At 44.4% G+C, this 23,386-nt stretch overlaps 1 protein-coding gene across 3 annotated transcripts in view; it reads left to right on the top strand.

Annotated features, from left to right (window-relative positions):
• The window catches only part of TTF1 (transcription termination factor 1), a 34,538-nt gene extending 13,064 nt beyond the window's left edge, over positions 1–21,474 (top strand). For 2 of the 3 annotated variants that reach the window (XM_006136808.5, XM_006136807.5), the window contains exons 7-11: positions 6,054–6,282; positions 11,579–11,668; positions 14,866–14,931; positions 15,686–15,771; positions 17,394–21,474. In XM_006136808.5, the coding sequence (XP_006136870.2) occupies positions 6,054–6,282; positions 11,579–11,668; positions 14,866–14,931; positions 15,686–15,771; positions 17,394–17,566 (644 nt within the window). In that variant the 3' untranslated portion in view covers positions 17,567–21,474. The remainder of the gene's footprint in view (positions 1–6,053; positions 6,283–11,578; positions 11,669–14,865; positions 14,932–15,685; positions 15,772–17,393) is intronic. The other variant, XM_006136809.5, reaches the window with a different exon arrangement.
• The last annotated feature ends 1,912 nt before the right edge of the window (positions 21,475–23,386 follow it).

Genomic DNA, 23,386 nt, shown 5'->3' with positions numbered 1-23,386 from the left:
ATGTCTTTCATGAAGTATGGTGCCCAAAATTGGACACAGTATTCCAGCTGAGGTCTCACCAGCTCTGAGTAGAGTGGACAGTTACTTCTCTTGCCTTACATACGATAATCCTATTAATACACCCCATAATGATAAACAGCCTTTTTCACAACTGCATCCCATTGTATTCAATTTTAGATCCATTATAACTCTGTAATCCTTTTCAGCTCCAGTGTTCCCTCTAAGCTGCATAGCTTTACAGGTGATTAATCAGCCTTGCCAGACAGTCAGCTCTGTGCATGGAGCCCTAAGCCTCTGACTGGGCAGGGCCGATTAATCACCTGTGAAGCTGTGCAGAGGGCAGCTTAGAGCAGGGGTGCCCAAACTTTTTTCAAAGAGGGCCAGATTTGATGAAGTGAACAAGCGTGAGGGCCGACCATTTTGCCTGACGTTCTTTGAACCATTAAAATTAAATGCAAATTAACTATTTTATGCAAAGTTTATTGCAAACGGCATACTTTTCATTTCGTCACATGGATGACAAATCTAAACAGGTGTTAAATCACTCTGCCTTTCATATCTGAAGGCCAGATGAAAAAAAAATCCAGGAAGCTGAAATATATGTCAGGAACATTGTAAAGTACATTACATATTATTGGTAATAAAGGTTGTCTGTCAACTTTTAAGTTCAAAAAATATGAACAGGAACATAACACCAAGTATACATGTTGTGTCCAAATATATTTATAACTGATTTAGACCAACTGACATTAACTGAGATTTTACAATGTATTCATCTCAATACATATGGCTTCGTTGGGGGCCATAAAAGATAGAAATTGCCAAATTACCTGTGGGGCCGTATTAAACCAGAACACGGGCCGCAATTGGCCCGCGGGCCGGACTTTGGACATGCCTGGCTTAGAGGGAACTCTGTTCAGCACTACTATCATCTACCCAATCATTCCTCATTTTATATGTGTGCATTTGATTTTTCCTTCTAAGTGTAGTACTTTGCACTTGTCTCTACTGGATTTTGTCTTGTTGATTTCAGACCAGTTCTTCAGTTTTGTAAAGGTCATCTTGAATTCTGATCCTCTTCTCCAAAATGCTTGCAAACCCTTGCAAGTTAATGTCATCATCTGCAAATTTCATGAGTTTACTATTCACATCATTATCCACATCATTAATGAACATATTGAAAAGTACAGTAAAACCTGTGTTATCTGGCATGCATGGGAATTAGGTCCTGCCGATTTTCTGAAAATTCTGGATATCTGGGGGGGGGGGGGGGGGGGGCAAGGCTGGGGCTGTGCCGGGCCTTGGGGGGAGGAGGGAATCTGTGTGGGGACCAGAATGTGGCCTGCTGAGGGTGGGGGGGAGTGGAATCTGGGGGGTGGAAATGGCGGTGCAGCCAGCCGGGGGGGGAGAGCCACGAGGGGGCTGACCTGTGGAGGACGGCCAGGAGGCACGGGTGGGGGTGGGGTGGGCTGCCTGCTCAGCCACGAGCTGCAGGGGATTAACTTGCCATGGAGGAGGGCAGGAGGTGCAGGGGCGAGCGGCCACAAGGATGCCGGCCTGCCAGGAGCCACGGGGGGCTGACCTTCCAGGGAGGAGGCCAGGAGGTGCGGGGGGTGAGTGGCCACAAGAGTGCTGGGCTGCCGGGAGCCTAGCGGGGGGCTGACCTGCCGGGGAGGAGGCCAGGAGGCACGGGAGGGTGGACGAGCAGCCACGAGCCGCAGGGGTGCCGGGCTGCTGGGAACTGTGGGGGGCCGGGATGCGGTCTGGCAGCCGTAGCAGCTGTTCGCCCCTCCCCCAGATACGTGCTGCACACGCGGCTTAAAGCGCCAGTTTCCTTTCTCTCTCTCTCTCTCTCTTTTCCTGGCTTGGAAATTTTCCAGTTTCTAAAGTTTTCTGTCTAGTTAAGTGCCGGATAGCACAGGTTTTACTGTAATACTGGAACAGACCTCTTGGAACCCTAGTAGCAATGCCCTCCAAGTGTGATAGCAAACCATTAATAACTATTTTTAAGTTTTGTCTTTCATTCAGTTGTCATGCACTTTATAATAATTTCATTTAGGGCACACTTTCCTAATTTCATTTTGAGAATATAATGTAGACTGGCAGAGGCCCTGAAGGTTTTTCGCCTTCCTCTGTAGCATGGGGCACAGGTCACTAGCGGGAGGATTCTCTGCATCTTGGGGTCTTTGAACCATTGTTTCAAGGACTTTAATATCTGAGATATAGGTGAGAGGATTATTCTAGCAGTGGGTGGGTGAGATTCTGTGGCCTGCACTGTGTAGGGGTTCAGACTAGATGATCAAAATGGTCCCTTCTGACCTTAAAGTCTATGAGTCTATGTAGGACTGCACCAAAAGCTTTACTAATATAAAGAGATGTCATGTCTACTGCTATTCACATGGCTAATAACCTTATCAAAGAAGGAAATAGCGTAGTTTGGCATTTCTTATTTTTGACAAATCCATATTGGCCATTCCTTTTAACTTTGTTATCCTCTAGATCAGTGGTCCCCAACCTTTTCAGGTTGTCGGGCGCCAGGGGGTGTGGCAGTTCGCCCGCCGGGCGCCAGGGGGCGGGGACACTTGCCCACCCGGAGGCGGGCCCCCCACCAGTCGCAGGCCCGGGGGCAGGGCCCCCCCATAGCTACGCGCCCGGGGGCGGGGCCCCCCCCCGTAAGCACCGCGGGGCCAAGGCCGGGGCTGGAGCCGGCAAGGGCACGCGCGGCGCCCCCCAGGGGCGGGGCCAAGGCAGGGGCCGGCGCCGGGGCCAGGGCACAAGCAGCGCCCCCGGGGGCGGGGCCAATGCCAGGGCCAGGGCATGCGCAGCGCACCCGGGGCTGGGACCGGCCATGTGCCCGGGGCTGGCACCTGCCAGCCCAGATGCTCCGCGGGCGCATGTAAAGAGCCCGGCGGGCGCCATGGCGCCCGCGGGCACCGGGTTGGGGACCACGGCTCTAGATGCTTAAACATTTTTTGTTCCAGTATCTTTCAAGGTAATGAAGCGAGATTTTTTTCAGCGCAATCAACTAGCTTATTAATAATGTATATAATGGTATTCTTGAGCTCTGGAATAGCTGTAATTTCCATGTACAGGGAAATACATCTTTTGCAAATTCAGAAATTTAAAACATTCAATTGGCTATAGTCCCTTTAGCCAAAGAAATGGCTAAGTATACTTTTTTTGGTTTGCTTCTACACAGAAACACACACAAAACTCTAACTTGCATAGGGGAAAGATTTTCCTGGCTTCATGGAATGTCAGTACAATATTCAGTGGGAGGCTTTTGTAATACAGTGGCTGTTACATAAAACAGTGTGTGTATCGCTTCCCCATCCTCCTCCATTGCAAAAATAGGAACGTCTCTCTTGTTAGCCAAAATAAGTAATGCATATACACAAGCTACAGTACAAATATTTTCAATTTAGTAGTTATGAACACTCAAATAAACCTTGTTTTCTAGAGAAATTAAATTGGAGATTGAAGCCCAAACTGTGCAATAATCTAATCTCTCTCTCTCCTTCTACATAAACACATTTTCTCACACCCATGCCTAGTTCCCATAGTCTCCTACAAAATGATGCCATTGTTAGAAACTGCATTGTGATTTAGGTGAGCTGCTATTCTTCAGCAAATACTGAGGGTGAAAGAAATCACTGTTCTGAGAGAGGTCCATTTTTATTTTTCCAGCTGTAAGTACAAAAACAGATGGCATTAGCTTATAACAGTTTTTTCTTGTTTGCCTAATTAGCTCTTTGCACTGCACTTTGAAGACACAATGTGTTATACAAACAATAAGTAAGCATCAAGCAGTCCTTTGTGAAGTAGGCAAATATAATCTGTATTTGTCAGATTAGGAAATTGTAACAGAGGCCAGTTGTCAAAAATGGATGCCTAAAGTTAGGAGCCCAAGACCCTATTTAGGCATGCAAATTAGAGGCTCAACTTTTCAAAAATGCCAAGTACCCAGCAATGTCTGCTCAAGACTGTGGGCATTGCTGGGTTGTTTGTCACTTTTGAAAATCAGGCTACTTATTTGTATTTCCTGGATATGGATTTCGACTTCTAACTTTTGGTATCCTTTTAGAAAATTTCAGCCAAAGAGGTGAGGTAATTTAGCCAAAATCCACTAGAGGAGTTGGTGATGCTTCTGGGAATGGAGCTCTGGAATCCTTTGTCCACTTGTGATGCAGGATCAAATTCTACTTTTTCTCTCTTTCTTTTTTTTCCTCGTGAGAGATGCTCTATAAATCAATAACTTTATTTAATGTAAAAGTGATGAAGGAGTCCTGTGGCACCTTATAGACCAGTGATCTCCAACCTTTTTACACCGAAGATCACTTTTTAAATCTCAGAACAGGCGAAGATCTACTGCCCCACCCCTTCCTTGAAGCCCTGCCACTTCCTTGAAGCCCCGCCCTCTCTATTCTCCTCCTGTCCATCACTTGCTATCCCCAGCCCTTACATACACACTCTGATAAACAGTTTATTTTTAAATTATCCGCTATATAAAATTAAAATCACATGTATAGTTATAAAATAAATTATCTGTTTTTATTCATGCTATTTAAATCTAAAATGAAGCATTTATAATTATATATTTTGTGGGGACAGAGTTCTGCGGCTGGGGGCAGCGGAGAGGGAACAGGGTGCTGGGAGGGCAGAGGACAGGGTTCTGCAGCAGGGGACAGGGTTCTGCAGCTGGGGGCAGCGGAGAGGGAACAGGGTTCTGCAGCAGGGGACAGGGTGCCAGTGGGGACAGAGTTCAGGGAGTGGGGACGGGAATGGGGACAGTTCTGTAGCTGGGGTCAGGAGAGTGGGGGACAGAGTTCAGGGAGTAGAGATGGGAATGGGGACAGAGTTCAGGGAGTGGGGACAGGAATGGGGACAGAGTTCTGTAGCTGGAGTCAGGGGAGTGGGAACAGAATTCTGTAGCTCGGGACAGGGGAGTGGGGTCTGAGGAGTGGGGACAGGGGACAGGGTGCCAATAGCAGCAGAGAGTCCCCTGCATCTGCCTCCTCCCAGGATTCTGCTTCCCCCTCCTCCCCCTCCCCCCCCCCCCCAGAGTGAAGCCAGCACATGCATCCTCCGGGCCCAACCCCTACCTCCCCACGGCGCCGGGAAACCCCGCGCGTGCCTGCCCTGGGGCCAGACCCCCACGGGAGCCTGCCCCGGCACCAAACCTCCCTTCCATGGCGCGGCCCGGTCCATCCCCCCCCCCCAGCGCGGCCAACCCCTGCGGGCACCGGCCTTGGGGCCAAACCCCCTTCCCACAACACAGCCAACCCCCTCCTGCAGCATGGCCAACCCCCGCGAGTGCCTGCCCTGGGGTCAAACCCGCCTCCCACGGCACGGCACAGCCCGGCACAACGCAGCCCAGACAACCCCTCCCGTAGCACGGCCAACCCCAGCGTGCGCCTACCCTGGGGCCAAACCCCCCTCCTGCAGCCCAGCCCGGCCCAGCCCAGCCCAGCCAACTCAACTCCCTCCCCTCCCACAGCGCGGCCATACCCCGAGGCCGACCCCCGCTCCCGTGGCTCAGAGAAACCCCTGTGCTCAGCTCACCCCTCTGGTGCCGGCGGCGCAGGGAAGCCTCTGCACTCCTCCTTCAGGGCCAATGCCCTCTCCCCCAGCACACAACAGAGCTGTGGGAGGGGAGCAGCCCGCGCACTTCTGGAACTCACGTGGGCTTCAGACAGGACTTCCATCCACCCCACAGGAAACTGGCACTACAGTAGAGGGAGGTAGTGGGACTTCTCGGGGGTGGAGGGAAAATGGGGGGTGGGGTTGCCCGAACGCCTCGCGATCGACTGGTCGAGGCCTCGCGATCGACCGGTTGGTGACCACCGTTATAGACTAACAGGTGTGTTGGAGCATAAGCTTTCGTGAGCAAAGACCCACTTCATCAGATGACATGGATCTGACGAAGTGGGTCTTTGCCCACGAAAGCTTATGCTCCAATACATCTGTTAGTCTAGAAGGTGCCACAGGACTCCTTGTCGCTTTTGCAGATCCAGACTAACATGGCTACCCCTCTGATACTTTATTTACTGTAGAGGTTAATTCTGGTCCTTGGAGTCAGGAAGAGACACGGAAGCTTCTTCAAGCTGTGGAGGAGACTATTCGGAAGAGGGCTGATTTGAAAGACATAGGATTGTTGCTACAGGCAGAGAACTCAGATGGAACTCTCTCAGTTGAACGTGAACAACTCTACAAGAACGTACCTTGGACTGAGATAGAAGCTAAAGTGGGAACCAGATATTGGAGACAGTGTAAACAGAAATGGTAAGATTTATTTTGGGCGTGGACGTTAATACATACTTCCAAAGTTACTTCTCACTTTCCTGTTCCCTTTGCCCAAGGTAGATGTACTGTGGCATAGGTACGCATGATTAAACAACTGATAATAGTAGATAAGTGTTGCGTCAAGTGGCTTAAAAAGACGTTTTTTTAGTTCAACTTGTGTACAACTTATGGCCCCAGTTCTGCAAAATAGAGATGTTAAAATGTGTTTAATTAAGTAACTATAATTGCTGAAAATGTCAGCGGTTATACACGGGATGGCAGGTAGCTCCTTGGGAGCTGGTGCATGTGGGGAACTGGCTCTCGCCTGCCCTCCCCTTACCCCACTCCCACTGCTGCCTCTAACACAGAGGCAGCAGCCTGGGTATTGGGAAAGGGGCATTTCCCTGGGCTTTTAGACCAGCTCCCCACAGATACCAGGAGCCTGCGTGTAACCATGAAGGTTAACCGATGATGCCAGGCTCATCAATTAACCATGTACTGTACACGGTTACACTTTCACATTCTCATGTCTTTGCAGTAGGGATGTAAGTAACCGGAAGTGGGGTTGCTTTAGAACATAAGAATGGCCATACTTGGTCAGACCAAAGGTCCATCCAGCCCAGTATCCTGTCTGCCGACAGTGGCCAATGCCAGGTGTCCCAGAGGGAGAGAACTGAACAGGTAATGATCAAGCGTTCTCTCTCCTGCCATCCATCTCCACCCTCTGACAGACAGAGGCTAGGGACACCATTCCTTACCCATCCCGGCTAATAGCCATTAATGGACTTAACTTCCATGAATGTATCTAGTTCTCTTTTAAACCCTGTTATAGTCCTAGCCTACACAACCTCTTCAGGCAAGGAGTTCCACAGAATGACTATGTGCTGTGTGAAGAACTTCCTTTTATTTATTTTAAACCTGCTGCCCATTAGTTTCATTTGGTGGCTCCTAGTTCTTCTATTATGAGAACAAGTAAATAACTTTTCCTTATTCACTTTCTCCACATCACTCACGATTTTATAGACCTCTAGCCTATCCCCCCCTTAGTCTCTTCTTTTCCAAGCTGAAAAGTCCTAGTCTCTTTAATCTCTCTTCATATTGGACCCATTCGAAACCCCTAATCATTTTAGTTGCCCTTCTCTGAACCTTTTCTAATACTAGTATATCTATTTTGAGATGAGGAGACCACATATGTACACAGTATTCAAGATGTGGGCATACCATAGATTTATATAAAGGCAACAAGATGTACTCTGTCTTATTTTCTATCCCTTTTTTAATGATTCCTAACATCCTGTTTGCTTTTTTGACTGCTGCTGCACACTGCATACACATCGTCAGAGAACTATCCATGATGACTCCAAGATCTCTTTCCTGATTAGTTGTTGCTAAATTAGCCCCCATCATATTATATGTATAGTTGGGGTTATTTTTTTCCAATGTGCATTACTTTACATTTATCCACATTAAATTTCATTTGCCAGTTTGTTGCCCAATCACTTTGGTTTTGTGAGATCTTTTTGAAGTTCTTCACAGTCTGCTTTGGTCTTAACTACCCTGAGCAGTTCAGTATCATCTGCAGACTTTGCCACCTCACTGTTTACCTCTTTCTCCAGATCAATTATGAATATGTTGAATAGGATTGTCCTAGGACTGACCCTTGGGGAACACCACTAGTTATCCCTCTCCATTTTGAAAATTTACCATTTATTCCTATCCTTTGTTTCCTGTCTTTTAACTAGTTCTCAGTCCATGAAAGGATCTCTTATCCAGTGACATCTTAATTTATGTAAGAGCCTTTGGTGAGGAACCTTGTCAAAAGCTTTCTGGAAATCTAAGTACACTATATCTACTGGATCCCCCTTGTTCACATGTTTGTTGACCCCTTCAAAGAACTCTGAGGGTACGTCTTTGAAAAGTGTCCATACAGCTTGCAGGGATTTTATTTTAGTCACTCTACCTTTTAATTTCTGTTTAACTAACCTCCTCATTTTTGCATAGTTTCCCTTTTTGAAATTAAATGCCACATTGTTGGGCTACTGAGTTGTTCTTCCCTCTATAGGAATGTTAAATGTTGTTATATTATGGTCACTATTTCCAAGTAGTCCTGTTATAGTTACCTCTTGGACTAGATCCTGCGAGCCACTCAGGACTAAATCGAGATTTGCCTCTCCCCTCGTGGGTTCCTGTACCAGCTGCTCCAAAAAGCAGTCGTTTAAGATATCAAGAAATTTTGTCTTTGCATCTTGTTCTGAGGTGACATGTACCCAGTCAGTATGGGGATAGTTGAAATCCCCCACTATTATTGAGTTCTTTATTTTGATAGCCTCTCTAATCTCTCTTAGCATTTCATAGTCACTATTACTGTCCTGGTCAGGTAGTCAATAATAGATCCCTACTGTTATATTCTTATTAGAGCAGGGAATTTACTATCCATAGAGATTCTATGGAACATGTTGATTCATTTAAGATTTCTACTTCATTTGATTCTAAATTTTCTTTCACATATAGTGCCACTCCCCCACCCTCATGACCTGTTCTGTCCTTCCGATATATTTTGTACCCTGGAATGATTGTGTCCCATTGATTGTCCTGGCTCCACCAGGTTTCTGTGATGCCTATTATATCAGTATCCTCCTTTAACATGAGGCACTCTAGTTCATCCATCTTATTTTTTAGATTTCTGGCATTTGTGTACAGGCACTTTAAAAACTTGTCACTGTTTGTCTGCCCTTTTCTGATGTGTCAGATTCTTTATGTGAATGTTTTTCTTCTGATCTGGCCCATACTTTATCCTCTTCCATCCTTTCCTCATGACTAAAACCTAAAGAATCTCTATCAATAGACTCTCCTCCAAGAGACATCTCTGTCCGATCCATGTGCTCCTCTGCATCAATCGGCTTTCCCCCATTTTTTAGTTTTAAAAACTACTCTGTGACCTTTTTATGTTAAGTGCCAGCAGTCTGGATCCACTTTGGTTTAGGTAGAGCCTGTTCTTCCTATATAGGCTCCCCCTATCCCAAAAGTTTCCCCAGTTCCTTATAAATCTAAACCCCTCCTCCCTACACCATTGTCTCATCCACGCATTGAGACTCTGAAGCTCTGCCTGCCTACCTGGCCCTACATGTGGAACTGAAAGCATTTCTGAGAATGCCACCATAGAGGTCCTGGATTTCAGTCTCTTTCCTAGCAGCCTAAATTTGGCCTCCAGGATGTCTCTGCTATCCTTCCCTATGTCATTGGTACCTACATGTACCACGACCACTGGCTCCTCCCCAGCACTATACATAAGTCTATCTAGATGCCTCGATAGATCTGCAACCTTTGCACCAGGCAGGCAAGTCACCATACTGTTCTCCCGGTCATTGCAAACCCAGCTATCTACATTTCTAATGATCAAATCTCCCATTACTAACACCTGCCTTTTCCTAATGATTGGAGTTCCCTCCCCTGGAGAGGTAACCTCAGTGTGAGAGGATACCCCAACATCTGGAAGGAGGGTCCCAACTATGGGAAGGTTTCCCTCTGCTCCCATTGACTGCTCTCCTTCCCTGAGCCTTTCATCCTCCTTAACAGCGCAGGGGCTGTCTGACTGGAGGTGGGACAATTCTACACTGTCCTGGAAAGCCTCATCTACATACTTCTCCGCCTCCTTCAGTTCCTCCAGTTCAGCCACCCTGGCCTCCAAAGCCCATACGCCAGTGGTTCTCCACTCATTTCAGTTCACAGACCACCAGGCCAATCAAAAAATTTTCATGGACCACCTCCAGCACATGTAGCACAGGACGAACGACACAGCAACCGCTCAGCACGACGGCGGCAGCTACACTGACGCTCAGAGCCTCAGACGGAAGTTACTGGCAACACAATGCGGTTGCGTCCTAGATGACACTATAGATGACGTGCTGCGTGCTAGTGAACACGGCGTAAAACAGCCTTACGGCAGCGTCTCCTCATGCTGTGTGACTTTGGACAGTGTTGCTGTGGTCCACCGAAAAAGTCTCCATGGACAAGCAGTTGAGAACCACAGCCATATGCGATCTCTGAGGGCCAGGAGCTCCTTGCACCGAATGCACACATATGCCACCCTCCCATAGGGCAGGTAATCATACATGCTACACTGAGTGCAATAAACAGGATAGCCCCCACTCTGCTGCTGGGCTTCTGCCTGCATTCTTTCCTACAGCTACCTAGGTTATTGATAGGGTTTCTAGTTAACTTTCATGCATAAAGTTACACACATACTTAGGTCTTTGCATGATCTAGGCTTATTCTGTTGTGTGACAGTGTGGTGTTACATATTATGAAAGTAAAAGTTGTAAGAAACGGGCTCTAGAACCGAAGTTTGTCCTCATGCTAGTGCAAATCTGTTGTAATTATACTATAGTGAGTGGAATTTAGGGGTGTAACTGTTTAAATTGTTAACTGATAAGCATGAGATTATCAATTACCATAATGATTACACTCCGACTTCCAACCCTGTTCCTGGAGAGCTGGCTGCCACCCCACGCTGCTGGCTCTGTATTGGAGCCTGAAGCGCATGAGGGCAGCTGACTCCCTGGAAACAGGGCCATGGGCTGTGGGAGATGGCTCCCTAGAAGAAAGGTGGGAGGCAGGAGCCAGTGCATGCTGAGAGCTGGCACTGGCTCCCAGGGAGCTGACTGCTACTCTGCGCTGTTGCCTTTGATACAGAGGCAGCATTGCAGGACAACTGCCAGCTCTCCAGGATTGGGGCAGCAGGCGTGAGCTAGTACACACCAGTAATCTGCTTAAAAGCCAGCGCCCTGCACATAGCAGCTCCCAGGAAGCCAGCTGCTGCCCGAGTTGTAGGCTCTGCAGTATAAAACTTATATTGCAAAGCCGGCAGCACAGCTGACACCCCAGGAGCAGGACAGGTAGTTGAGCATCAGCTCCCAGCACACACTGGCTCCCGGCCCCACCCCCAAGAAGCTCACAGAATGTAACCACTCAGACTCTTTTTTAACAGTTACTTAATTAACCACTTTTTAACATCCCTAGTGGAATTACACAGACACGACAAGAAATTCAAGACCTTAGATTTGAATGTTGCATTAGACTGGGCCTCTTGGATAGTTTTATTTACAGAAGATGTTAGCAAACTTATAAAACACAATAAAACTATTGGAAGGTGAGGGGAAAGGGTTTTACAGGAGAGAAAAAAGCTATAGGGCCATATAAGACAATTAACAAAATAATTCTCTAATTTGGGCAACAAAAGTTGATTTTTTTTCACTGACATAGGAAAATGCTCATTTCTTACCTTTGTTTTCCCCAGGATTTCAATTGTAACCAAGAAAATGTCCAATGGGCAGAAGCTATATAGTGGGGCTAAAGGTTTACAGGCCAAAATCAATCTTATTAAGAGGTATGGATCACATTTGTGGAGTGTTCTGTGTTTTTTGTCTTGGAATCATGGGTTATGTCCTGGTTGATAAGAACTTACTATTAAAATAAAAATCTGGAGTATATGTAAAGGAAAAGTGGGATGTTTCTGGGTTGTTAAACTGAAAGGACAGTAAACTCCATGGTGTTGTATTCCCTTGTTAGGTTTCTGTACTGGCATTTTGTAACAGAAAAACAGTTACAAAGCACCCTAATAATGATCCTGGGGACTTAATGTGTCTTGGCTGTTTAAAAACAGTACTTCAGTACTCAACAGAGCTGTTCCTTGTGTGTGTTCAAATTCATATTTGTTCTCCATTTCTTTTTATTCTTGTTAAGGCTACAGAGCCAGCACAGCTGATATTGAGCAAGTAGTATGTTTCTTTCCATCGTGTGCATCATCAGGAAAATTATTTGCATTCCAGTCAGTAATAACTGTGTAATCCAGTTGCCTTCCCTGGTTTTGCAACAAGGGAATGAGAGCATGACCTGAAGACAGACAGTTGCATGCATGTTAAGTTTTATTAAGAATCTGATTTGGCTTGCAATACCTTTATCTACTGGTAATGAAGCATGAGATGGAAAGAGTGTAGGCTGAATCTTCACGGCTGGTACTTAAAGCATGTTTTGATTACAAGAGTAAAAACATTTTTCTCTATCTGGAAAATGTCAGCCCAAATAGATTAAACTTTCAGAAAGATATGAGCAGTTCATAATAAGGATTTTAGTTTAGGGATGTTAAAGGTTAACTGGTTAACTCGTAAGCATTTAGTGGTTAACCGGTGGGGGCTGGAGTAGCTTCCTGCCCACTGTGGGCAAGGGTCTGTTTCAGCGCTGTGGGGCCTTCTATGGACAGGAGCACTCCAGCCTAGGCAGAGAAACCCCTGACCATGGCAGGCTCGGGCACATCACAGGCAGGGGCTCCTCTTGCTGAGCTATAGAGCAGCCCCCACACCTGCCCCCCCTTTAATTGATTAACCAGTGTGACAGGGTCAGGCCAGAAGGGTACAAGAGAGTGGTGGAAGGGGGGTATATTAGCCTTAGATTGAGTAAATCTCTGTTCCCATGGTACACTGGCAAGGCTAGTCTAAAACCAGGGGGAACTTGCCAGAATCAATCTGGGCAATTAAGTACCTGGAGCTAATTAAGTGGGCTTCCAGAGTCAAGTAAACCACAGCTAGTTGGAACACCTGGGGCCAATTAAAGACCCAGTTGAGACTGGTTAAAAAGAGATTTCTCTGCACTTAATTAGTGCATGGGAAGCTGAGAGGACAGAGGGAACTCTGCAGACAATCTAGGATGGGGTGGGCCAGATTTAGCCCACCAAACCATTTAATTCGGCCTGGAGCCTGCTCTCCCACTTCCCTGCCCCAAGGCCCATCAAGACCTGGGAGCTGGGAGAGTGAGCGAAGTCATTCGCTGTTCAAAGTGGCTGGTAGCTCCCTCCCCCTTTCAGGGGTCATGATGCCTAGAGGGAACCACCAACTGTTCAAAATGGCTGGCAGTTCCCTTTAGGCACTGCATATCTCTGGCAGGGTGTGGGTGGGAGCGAGAAACTTTGCACATTCCCCGCCTCCAGGTCTTGATTAGCGTGGGGGCAGGGGAGTGCACCAAATCTCTCCCTGTCAGGGACGCACGGCGCCTAGAGGGAACCGCCCCTTCCGCCTGAGGCCCCACCCCGAAGGGGGACAGAGCCAACCCATGACCATGAATCAAAGTTTATGACGTGGCCCCCCTCTGATAGAGGTAGCAATGTGAAGAGTGAGGGGAACAGGCCAAAGCCAATATGTGCAGGGAGCCAGCTTTTGAGCAGGCTCCACTTGCGTGCTGGCTCTGCGGACCCACCTGCCCCTCCTTGCTGCCTCCTAGAGCACCAGTTTTCCTCAGCACCAGCTCTGCTGCCTGCCCTCCCTGCCATGTTGCTGCCTCTATCAGAGGCAGCAGCGGGGAGGGGCAGGAGAGGCTCCGACCCCCCACGGACAGGGGCTGCCGCCATAGAGCAATCTCTGTTCACGGAGAGTTCGGACCCAAGCAGGCAGCTGGTCTGTGTGAGGGACTGGTTTTTAAACTGGCTCCCCCAGCAGACCAGCTCCCACCTGCCACCCTGGGCTGCTGCCTCTGATAGCGAGGCAGCAACGTGGAGTGGCAGGGGGCTCCCCAGGAGAGTGGGGCCAAGAGCACACTGCCCCCACCTCCGGAGACTATCAAGATTTCATGCGGTTACACGACTATTCAGTTACACGATAGCTAACATCCCTAGTGGGTACTAGTAGGAAGAGCCTGTGATAAGGAAAGTCTGGGGAAGTAGCCTAAAGGTTTTGTAGCTGTCTCACAGCTACTGTTGGTGATTTTTCTATACAGGTGCTTTTACTAGGCCCTGGGCTGGAACCCAAAGTAGAGGGTGGGCTCGGGTTCCCCACCATCACCCACTTCCCCATTTCCACTCAGGGAGAAGACTGCCTGGGGAAAAGAAAAGGGTTTACTTAGCCTTGTAACATTTGGGGCATTCACAGAAACTCTGCAGTTTGGTTTCCCACTATATCTCATGCTGGCCAGTGACTAGAGTAGTGGAACAAACAGCAAGCTGATACCCTAGGAATGGTGCCTAAATTGAGGGCTGCTGTGAGTCTCTGAGGCAAGCAATTCATCTGAAAGTGCAGGACCCACCAAGTTTGCGTAGGAGCTTTGTCACACCGGTTAAACATCATGTCTAACCGGTTAACCAATTAAATGGGATTTTACATACCCATTTTAATTAACTAAATGCTTCTTCTTTAACGCCTTAATTATTATTGTAATTTATTATTTGTGGTTTTGTAGCATGTAAGAGCCCCCCTAGATGAGGACCCCATTGTCACTGTAATAAACACAGAACAAAAAGATGATCCTTGCCCCACGGGGCCTATAATCTCTAATATATGAGACATCAGGTGGATATAGACTGTGTAAATCATGCTAGTGCTCATGAAACAGTATTTGAAAATGCTTTTGTGAGCACAAGGAGTAGAAGATGTTTTTTTCATATAACTTGTTTTGTGCACTTAACACACAAGCACACTTACACACAGATTTTGCCAGTCCAAAATGTGCTGTGACTTGTAATGGAGAGGTAAAACTGACTCAAGGTTTAGTTAATTGTTGTCTCAAGTCTCTAAGTTCCTTCTGTATTTGGATTCCCAGGTTGTATGAAATGAAGGTGGAAGATGCTAATGAAGTGAACTGGGAAGAGCTCTGTGAGATAATTGGGTAAAAACATTTGTTTGCTATTTGGCCACAAACATGTAGTTTTTATCAGACATCTTATGTGGCTTGTGCCACAAAGGAATCCACAGATTTGAACCCATGCAGCCTCGTGTTTTCCTGTTAAATTCAATAGGATTCTGCACTTGCAGAGATTTTCACAGGATTAGACCCTAAAACTGGGGATCAGGATTGAAATATAAGATTACAGAAAGCTATTTCTTCTACCTCCCTCTTCGTACAGCCATACATATACTGCCTATGAGGCTGAGTTGTTGCTCCCTAGTTGAAGGCCTAACACCAGGGACATTATTTCTTCATTTTAGAATAATTATTGGATAATTGAACAACAATTTTGCAGTGTTTTCTTAGAACAGAATGGATGCTGTATGTAAAATTACCCAATTCTTTGGATTTAATGTGTTCAATTTTCCAGATCATACAATAGATCTGATTTCAAGGGAAAATATTTTCCACTATGAACCCCACTTACTGTTTATTACACATTAATAACATACAATGTTTGTATTGATGTATTAATGTTAAGGGATAAGAGTGAATTGGCCTATCTATTTTTTATTCTTTTGAGATCTTTATTCAGTCGTCTAAAGTCCAAAAAGACTTAAGGACACTTAGCTAACACTGTGAGAGATTGGTTAGTTGGAGCAAACAGTACCATTCTCTAGAATAGATACCTTTATAATAGTAAAACTTCCTGATAGCATGTTGGATCCCTAAATTTGAACCTTTCTCTTTTCAGAGATGTACCAGAAGCCTATGTTCAAGCAAAATTTTACAAGTTAAAAGCTACCAGTGTCCCTTCTTGGCAAAAGAAGACCTTTCCTGGTTAGTGTGTTTACGATTGCTTTGCATCAATCTTTCAGTTTTCCCTATAGAATTTGTCTAAGATCATGCACATTCTATTATTAATATTTAATTTTATAGTTACACAATAGCACCCAGTCACTGATGTATTTCAGAGTGTTAGTCAGTCTTGTCCAACCACGGGAAACTTGGAAACTTTAGTACTACATTCCTTATAAAGCATATATCTGTGTGTACTAACATGATTATCAGTTCAAGCTTTCCCCGTTGGAGGTGCTGCTCTCAGTAGATATTCAAAATATGATCATGCGTGGTCTCTGTGCTTGGATTCCTCTCAGCAAGACCAAATATGCCCATGGGCCTCCTTTGCAATTTGGATCTGGCTTGTCCTGTATTAGAAATGTATGTCCCATTGGACTTCTTGAACTTGGCTCTCAAAAGAGGTGGTGATCTCCTTAAGGAGTTCTGCTAGGCTCCCTTGGCTTAGTTCTTTCTTGGTTTGAGGTGGGAAGAAGTGATTTTTCCAAATCCTCTTACCTATGATGCCAAAATGGTCCTTATACATTGTGCAAGTCTTCACATATTTTCTTCCCGTTCCTTTTGAGGCATGCTTTGAGGAGCCATGCAACTATTAACAATATTGACATTGAAAGTATTATCAGATTAGTGCCCACTGTCTGATATGACTTAAGGCAGGTCAGACTTCTCAGAGTTGTTGCTTTGAGCATTGCAAATGCAGTCAGCCATCAGTGTGTCAATTATATACTCAGTTCACATTTTCAAGGCTGTCAGCAACTATAACAGCTAGAAAATAAATGTAAAAAAATCCGAGATTCTGGAGAAGAAAGAGGCAGCATGAAAAAAGGTGTTGGTAGCCAATGTTAGCCCTAATGAGCACAAACAAATTACAGTCATGGAATATCAAACTGTGAAGGCGTTGAGGTTTCCCATTTAAAATATTGCATTAAATCATTTGTTTTTAAACTATCCAACATTTATATAGTACTGTTATACAAATCTATCACACTTTTAAACCAAAGTTCTTAAAACACTTACAACTAATTAAGCCCTTATAAAACACTTTGTATGAGCATCCCCATTTTACACAGGTTAAGGGATTTACTCATGTGTACATAGTGAATCATTGACAAATGAGAGGACTCAGTAAGCTGAGCTCCCAGTCCCCTAATCTGCCATTCAGCAGCATCCATCACATAATACCTTTCTGATATTAAACGAGATAAACTTCCTTTTTGAGTCTGTGATTAAGAATGTGCAAAAAATGCATGGTTAGAGCAGAAGACCAAGAGTCTAAGGATTCCTGGGCTCTATTTCCAACTTGCTGACTTGCTCCCTAAGTTTAGTCAATTTACTTCTCTTTGTTAAAGTTCTAATATCAGTAAAACGGATTTTTTTGTGGGCACATTGCAAACATTAATGTCAATATGGTACCTTGAGAATGTCTGCAAAAAGTGCACCTTATACTCTTAGCACATAAATGCAGCTGTTACTTTGTTTTTATATTATTTTTGCTGGTTAAATGAACAATAATTCAGTTTTGCAAACCTTTGAGAGAACAGTTTGCTTATGAAAAGACCAAGATGAAATGTAAACTAAACTGGGTGTTGTGTTTGTTTCTAAAGAAATAATCGATTACCTTTATGGTGAGACACTTCCATTGCTTGAGAAAAGATTAAAAAAAAGTAAGAAGAGGCTTCAGAGCTCTGACACTCTGCATTCCAGCAACGAGAAAAAGGTTTTCCAGCTCAGTGATATCTTTGACAATGATGAAGATGATTCTGAAAGCAGTGACTGATTATCCTCCAAAATGCTCCCTTTTTGCACACTCTGCAAATGAAAAATGTATTCTAATGAAATTGGGGTTTAATCAGAAACAGAATGTACATGACCATGAAATAATGGGAAGGATGAAGACACACAAGCCAGCTCAATTGTTTTGTATTGAAGAGAGAAGTAAATATAGATATTTTTGTGCCGTATCTTTGTTATTCGAGACTTTTTAACCTTATCTTCAGATTGTTTTGGGAAGGTAATGGTAACTTTGGACTGGACTTATGAAAAAACTAAAATGCAATATTTTTTCTTAACTCTTCATTTGGTTTACTAAATTCTGTCTAACCTTATCTGAGTGAATTTCAGTTTTCAGCATTCTAATGTCAAATTAAGCTCTCTTTTAAAATCTGCCTTTTAAAAAAATCCATTTATTTTAAATCGGTAAGGATTTTTTAAAATTTGGTTTGTATAGTATTTATTTAAAAAAATGCAACCAGCTCTTTAGGTAAGTAGAGGGTACCACCAGTTTTCAGAAATAACAACAACTGTAGATAAAGCAACTTGAAATGTAATGACTAAGAATTTGTAGACTCTGTCAAACATTTCCCACCTAACTGGAATATAAATGAAATTAGTGTACGATTAGCCAGACTGCAGAGAATTGATTGCTATGTGCTAATTTACATTGGCAAATCAGTGACTGCACAGTTGCCCACACGCTTTGATCTGACTGGCCAAGACAAATCCATTTCAGTATCATCATTTATATGACCAAACTGATCTTGACACTGTAAAAATGGTCAAATAACTAAAGTTTATAAACAGATTGTATTGATCTGAAGAATGTCTCCAGAAAAGCATTCTTAAGTATCTTTATTGCATAGCCCACATTGGGCACTATAAAAGTATTAGAGTAATAATTTTTGATGAGTTATAGAACATTTCTGGGCCTTTGGTTAAAATGGTGTCTGTGTATAAAATGTTTAAATTAATTAAGGAGCCATAGTGTGGTCTCTTACATACATCATGTGGTTGTTTTGGCCTGTGTATCTTATATTTTTCTTAAAGATATTAACTTTTATGAGTAAAAATGTTTAGGTTGTTTCCTAAGGGGTTGTCTACAATTGAAAGCTGTTCTAGAAAAAGGAAGAGTATAAGTTTAGTTCAGAAAACAGGAATAATAAGACTGTTCCTGTGGCCAAGCTCTATATGTTGCCAGGTCTTTACAACTAAAATGATCTAATCATAGTTGTTAAAACCAGATGATACCCCTGTGGTCATCTAGTCAGAGCTCTAGCATAACACACACCATAGCATTTCCATGAATTCAATGATTCAGTGTAGAAAGTTATTTACCTGCTGAGACCTGAAATATTTCTCCAGCAATAGTTGATGACCCAATAACAACTTCAAGGTAATTTCAAAATAAAGTGCTATTTCAAAACGTCCCTTAAACCTTGTGGAACGAGGTTTACAGGGACTCAGGAATAGCGCTCGCATTATTTCAAAATCTATTTAAAAATAACGGGCTGTTTTAAAGACATGGGATAGCTATTTTGGGAGACTTCCAGTATGCCGAAATAGCTCCATAGTGTAGATGTAGCCTAAAAGAAGTCAGGGAGCTACACTGTTTTAGATGTTTCTGATGTTTTATGTTGGTGCAGCGGAATTATAGAAGCTTGAATTATCATTTTAGCAGCTATTTTGTTTTAAAAGTAGCTGTAATATATCCTGCATAAATTCTTAGTAGTTTTGAATTTCAGGTTACTCTGTTTTCATCAGTTATACAACAAAAAATGGCATAGGTGCCTTTTTATTTTGTGATTATTTTTAATGTTTCTATGAAAACTAAAGTTGTACCCTTAGGATTCTCTTAAACTTTTTAATATAATGATTGCAGAGAGAAAATAGTCAACAGATCATATATTCTTTTTTTCTTAGAGAAGTATTTCTTTGTAAATACTACAATAATATGAAGGTTGGTGAAATAGATGAAAACTGTACATATGTCTTCATTTTATGATTTAATTGTTGTAAGTTAATGGCAATTTTCTATAAAATGTCAATGTAAATAATGTGATATGACTGCAAGTAAAGCTAGTTTTTGTGTAGGGATTGTTCTATAAAAGACTCATCAGAAAATGAGGATTCAAGCAGCACTGCAACCTGTTATGATATTTAGTGTATTGCTTAACTTCCAGCTCTGATTGTTAGGTGAGAATTTTCTCGCTCACTTTTTAAAAAAGTTTACAGTTCAACATCAGAAGGCAAATAAAAAGGAACCAACATGAATTAATTTTAAAGTCTCAATCATGATTTTTGACTGTCAGATTAGCAATACTATATAAATGGAGGCTGACTAATCGTGCCATACAATGATCAAATTTTAACATCTGAAAAACAGAGACGCTTGTTCTAATCATATGCACTCAGCCAGACCCAAAGGTTGTTGGCTGTGTGTGTGTGTTCTCTTTGCGTGCTGCACCAGTTCTGATTGGGTAGCCAGTATAACTGATCAAACTGCGCAGGAAGACCACAGATTCAGATCTGCAGTGAGGGCGTTCAGCCATATTTATTACCAACAAAGCACAATACCAATTCCCAAACCCAATGGTTATTAGTACAGAGTGGAGCTGACAGCCTCACGGGGCCCCTAGGCGAGGTGGGGGTTGGCTCCGTGTCCCCGGCGGGGCTTAGGGCAGAAGTGGCAAGGATGGGGCTAGCTTCTCCCAGGCAGCCTCAGCACTGGGGCTCTGGTAGTGGTTTAAAGGGCCTGGGGTTCTGACCACCACCGGTGCCACAGTTGCAGTGGCCAGGTCCCGTGGGCCCTTTTGAATCACCAGACCCTGGGATAGATGCCCCCTTTGTGCCCTCTCCACTTTGGTGTGCCTGCCAGTACACATGTATGCCTGTGATAATGGACCAATTCAAGAAGCAGTAGGACTTTCTACTCCGCCCCCGCTTCTGACCTCTCATTTGCACTGTGATACAAAGAAGTTATGTATTGTCCATCTTAACAGGGTTAGTTACCACCATTTACCTTGTATTTGTTGGTCCAACCAAATGTCTCTCTCTATCATTGTCATCCTGACCTTATTAGGAGGGGTCACGTGTCTGTTAGGAGTAAATTTGAGGTGCCATGATAGACAGTGCGACTTGGCTAAACTGGCTTTTTCCGCCAAAAGACTAATTAGAATACTATTTCAGGATTTGCACTCAGCACCAATCATTTGTTGCACTCAGTACCAAGCATCTGCTGCACTCAGCACTAATCTGCAGCACATGACACTGAGCAGGATTGCACACGGCATCATTCCCGTTTTCCTGCCAAACAGACTTTATAAGCCTGCCTCTTTGAGGGCTCGTGTTCTTCATTGGTCATCTTGATCCCTTGTGTTCAGTGGTGTGGTGAAGAAACTTGGGTCTCTGTGGCGTTCCTCAGTGCTAGCTCTAGCGAAGGCTGGGTGAAGCATCTGAGTTACATCAACTAGAGTCTGTTGAATCTCACCATCCCCGTGGAGAACCATTTCAGGCATCTCCTACCTTACCAGCTGAGTTTGTGGTGAATACCCAGACAAGGAAGAGTGGAAAAGAAGCCTTCAAGACGGGCTCAGCAGCTTGTAGCGAAAGCTCAAGGCCGCGATAGAGAACTGTTTTCCTGCCCGTCATTAACATCTTGATAACACCAGCGTGGGACTACCTAGAGATCCTCCCCAAAAGCTATGAGTTAGCTCTAGGGTTATAGATCCTAGGCATCACTTACCTCACCATTGACTGCCATCTGAGTGTAAAGTATTTCTTTATTGTATTGGGATTATTCTTTATCTGTTTGAGACGTGGGTGGATGTGTTCAATATCAAGCGTTTGGGACTTGTTTGTTGTTGTTGTGTTTCTAAATTTTACAATATACTTACCTTTGATTTAAACATATTTGGTCTCTGGTCATTCATTCAATTACCAGTGATAGAGATACAGAGTGCCAGACAGGTCTCACTTCTGGGACACAGGCATTTAACATCATTCAGAGCCTAAATCTACTAAATTGTTCAAGGTACTGGGCCTCTCGAGTAACATGTCCCTGACTCCTCTGCGGAGAGTGTGCTGACACCATAATCTTGTGTCGAAATATCCACCAGAATCCTTCTGGAGTGTGTTTATGTGAATAGTTGGTGCCTAATAGTGCTTGTGGTTTGTTTGCAATGCCAGCCCTGTTCTTGCCAACTTCACACTGTGAATAGTGAACCTGCAAGCAGGCATCTGCTTTATAAATAGGACCTGTCTTTTACTCATAGGTGTAGTAAGATGAAGGCAAAAACATAAGCCAGTGTAGCACAGGCCTGGTCTGAGGACTAGCTAACAGACAAAACATGGCTAACATAAAGGAAAGCTAAGCTGTGAGCAAGGGAGGGGTAAGGCCCCTGCTCACAGAAACTGGCATGAACAGGGTTGAGAGTACAGAACATTAAGGCTATGTCTACACTCACAGTTTCTTGCACAAGTATGGCCGTTCTTGTGCAAGAATCCGCAGAGCATCCACACTGCCCGCCTGCTCTTACGCAAGGAAATTTACAGTACGGCATAGTTAGAGAGGGCTTCTTGCGCAAGAGCTACACTCTTTTTTAACAGGTGTAAGCCCTCTTGCACAGGAGCTCTTGTGCAAGAGGGCAGTGTGCTCAGCAGGGATTTCTTGCGCAAGAAAACCCTATGGCTAAAATGGCCATCAGAGCTTTCTTGCACAAGAGAGTGTCCACATTGCCATGGGCGCTCTTGCACAAAAGCTCAGTTCGCACATGGCAGTGTGGATGTTTTCTTGCACAAGACTTCTTGCACAAGAAGCCACCAGTGTAGACATAGCCTAATTGGTAATAGGCCCAGGTGTAGAACCATAATTGGTACTGGTCATAAGTGGAAAACACATGGTACCACTAGCTCATTAAAAAAGACCTTGGCACCCACTCCTTACAAATACAGGCCCAGGTTCAGGAATGGGTCTAAAATGACAGCATGATGGATAGACATGATCTAATCAAACCACGATGTATAGAGTGATGGGTGGTATCTAAGTAGCATCACAGGGTGTCATCCTGATATGTCAACAGTGATGTGAAAGTTGTTTGTACCTGAATATAAAATGGTGTCTTAGGGAGACAGTCTTTGTATGACTTAGGGGGCAGTGGAAATTTCTCACTGATTGAGTCATTCCATTGTTATGGGGTACATATGCATTGTGGGTCAGTAGAGTCTACTGACAACTATTACTGTACTTTGCTTAACAATAAACCTGGCCAGGCCCCTTTGATCCTTATCTGGTTTGTGGTATTTGGGGGCTCTCTTGGGATTTGCTGTGGAGACTAAGTGCACAAGTCAACACGGCACACATCACTGAGCACACACGCAAGCAGCCTTCTGATTATCATCATCAGCGGAGCCAGAGACCTGTGAGGAAGCCTTGGCAGTAAATCCTGGCTGCCACCTGAATAATTGCAATACGCTGACTCTTGCTAACTTTGCTTTCTAGCATCAGGGCCTGACTTTTGCTTATTTTAGTTCAGCCTTAGGCCTTGTACCAGATCCTACATTTCAGGATCATTCTACTATGTACCCCCCCATGCTTTTTATGGAGAGGATGGCTTACCCGCCATCCTGGAAAAGCAGACTGCATGGACTGAAGATGACCCGGTGGGCTAACCACTGTTATATGACCACGTTATGGGTGCGTCTAGACTATATTCCTCTTTTGAAAGAGGAATGTAAATAAAGGAAATCGGAAATGCAAATGGAGCGCAGATTTACAAATCTCGTGCTTCATTTGCATAATCATGTCCGATCGCTTTTTCGAAAG

Source organism: Pelodiscus sinensis, chromosome 23 (genome assembly GCF_052426305.1).
Source record: "Pelodiscus sinensis isolate ZL-2025 chromosome 23, ASM5242630v1, whole genome shotgun sequence".
NCBI lineage: Eukaryota > Metazoa > Chordata > Testudines > Trionychidae > Pelodiscus > Pelodiscus sinensis.
The sequence above is the reverse complement of the archived record's forward strand: the minus strand, read 5'-3'. Positions and strand labels throughout refer to the sequence as shown.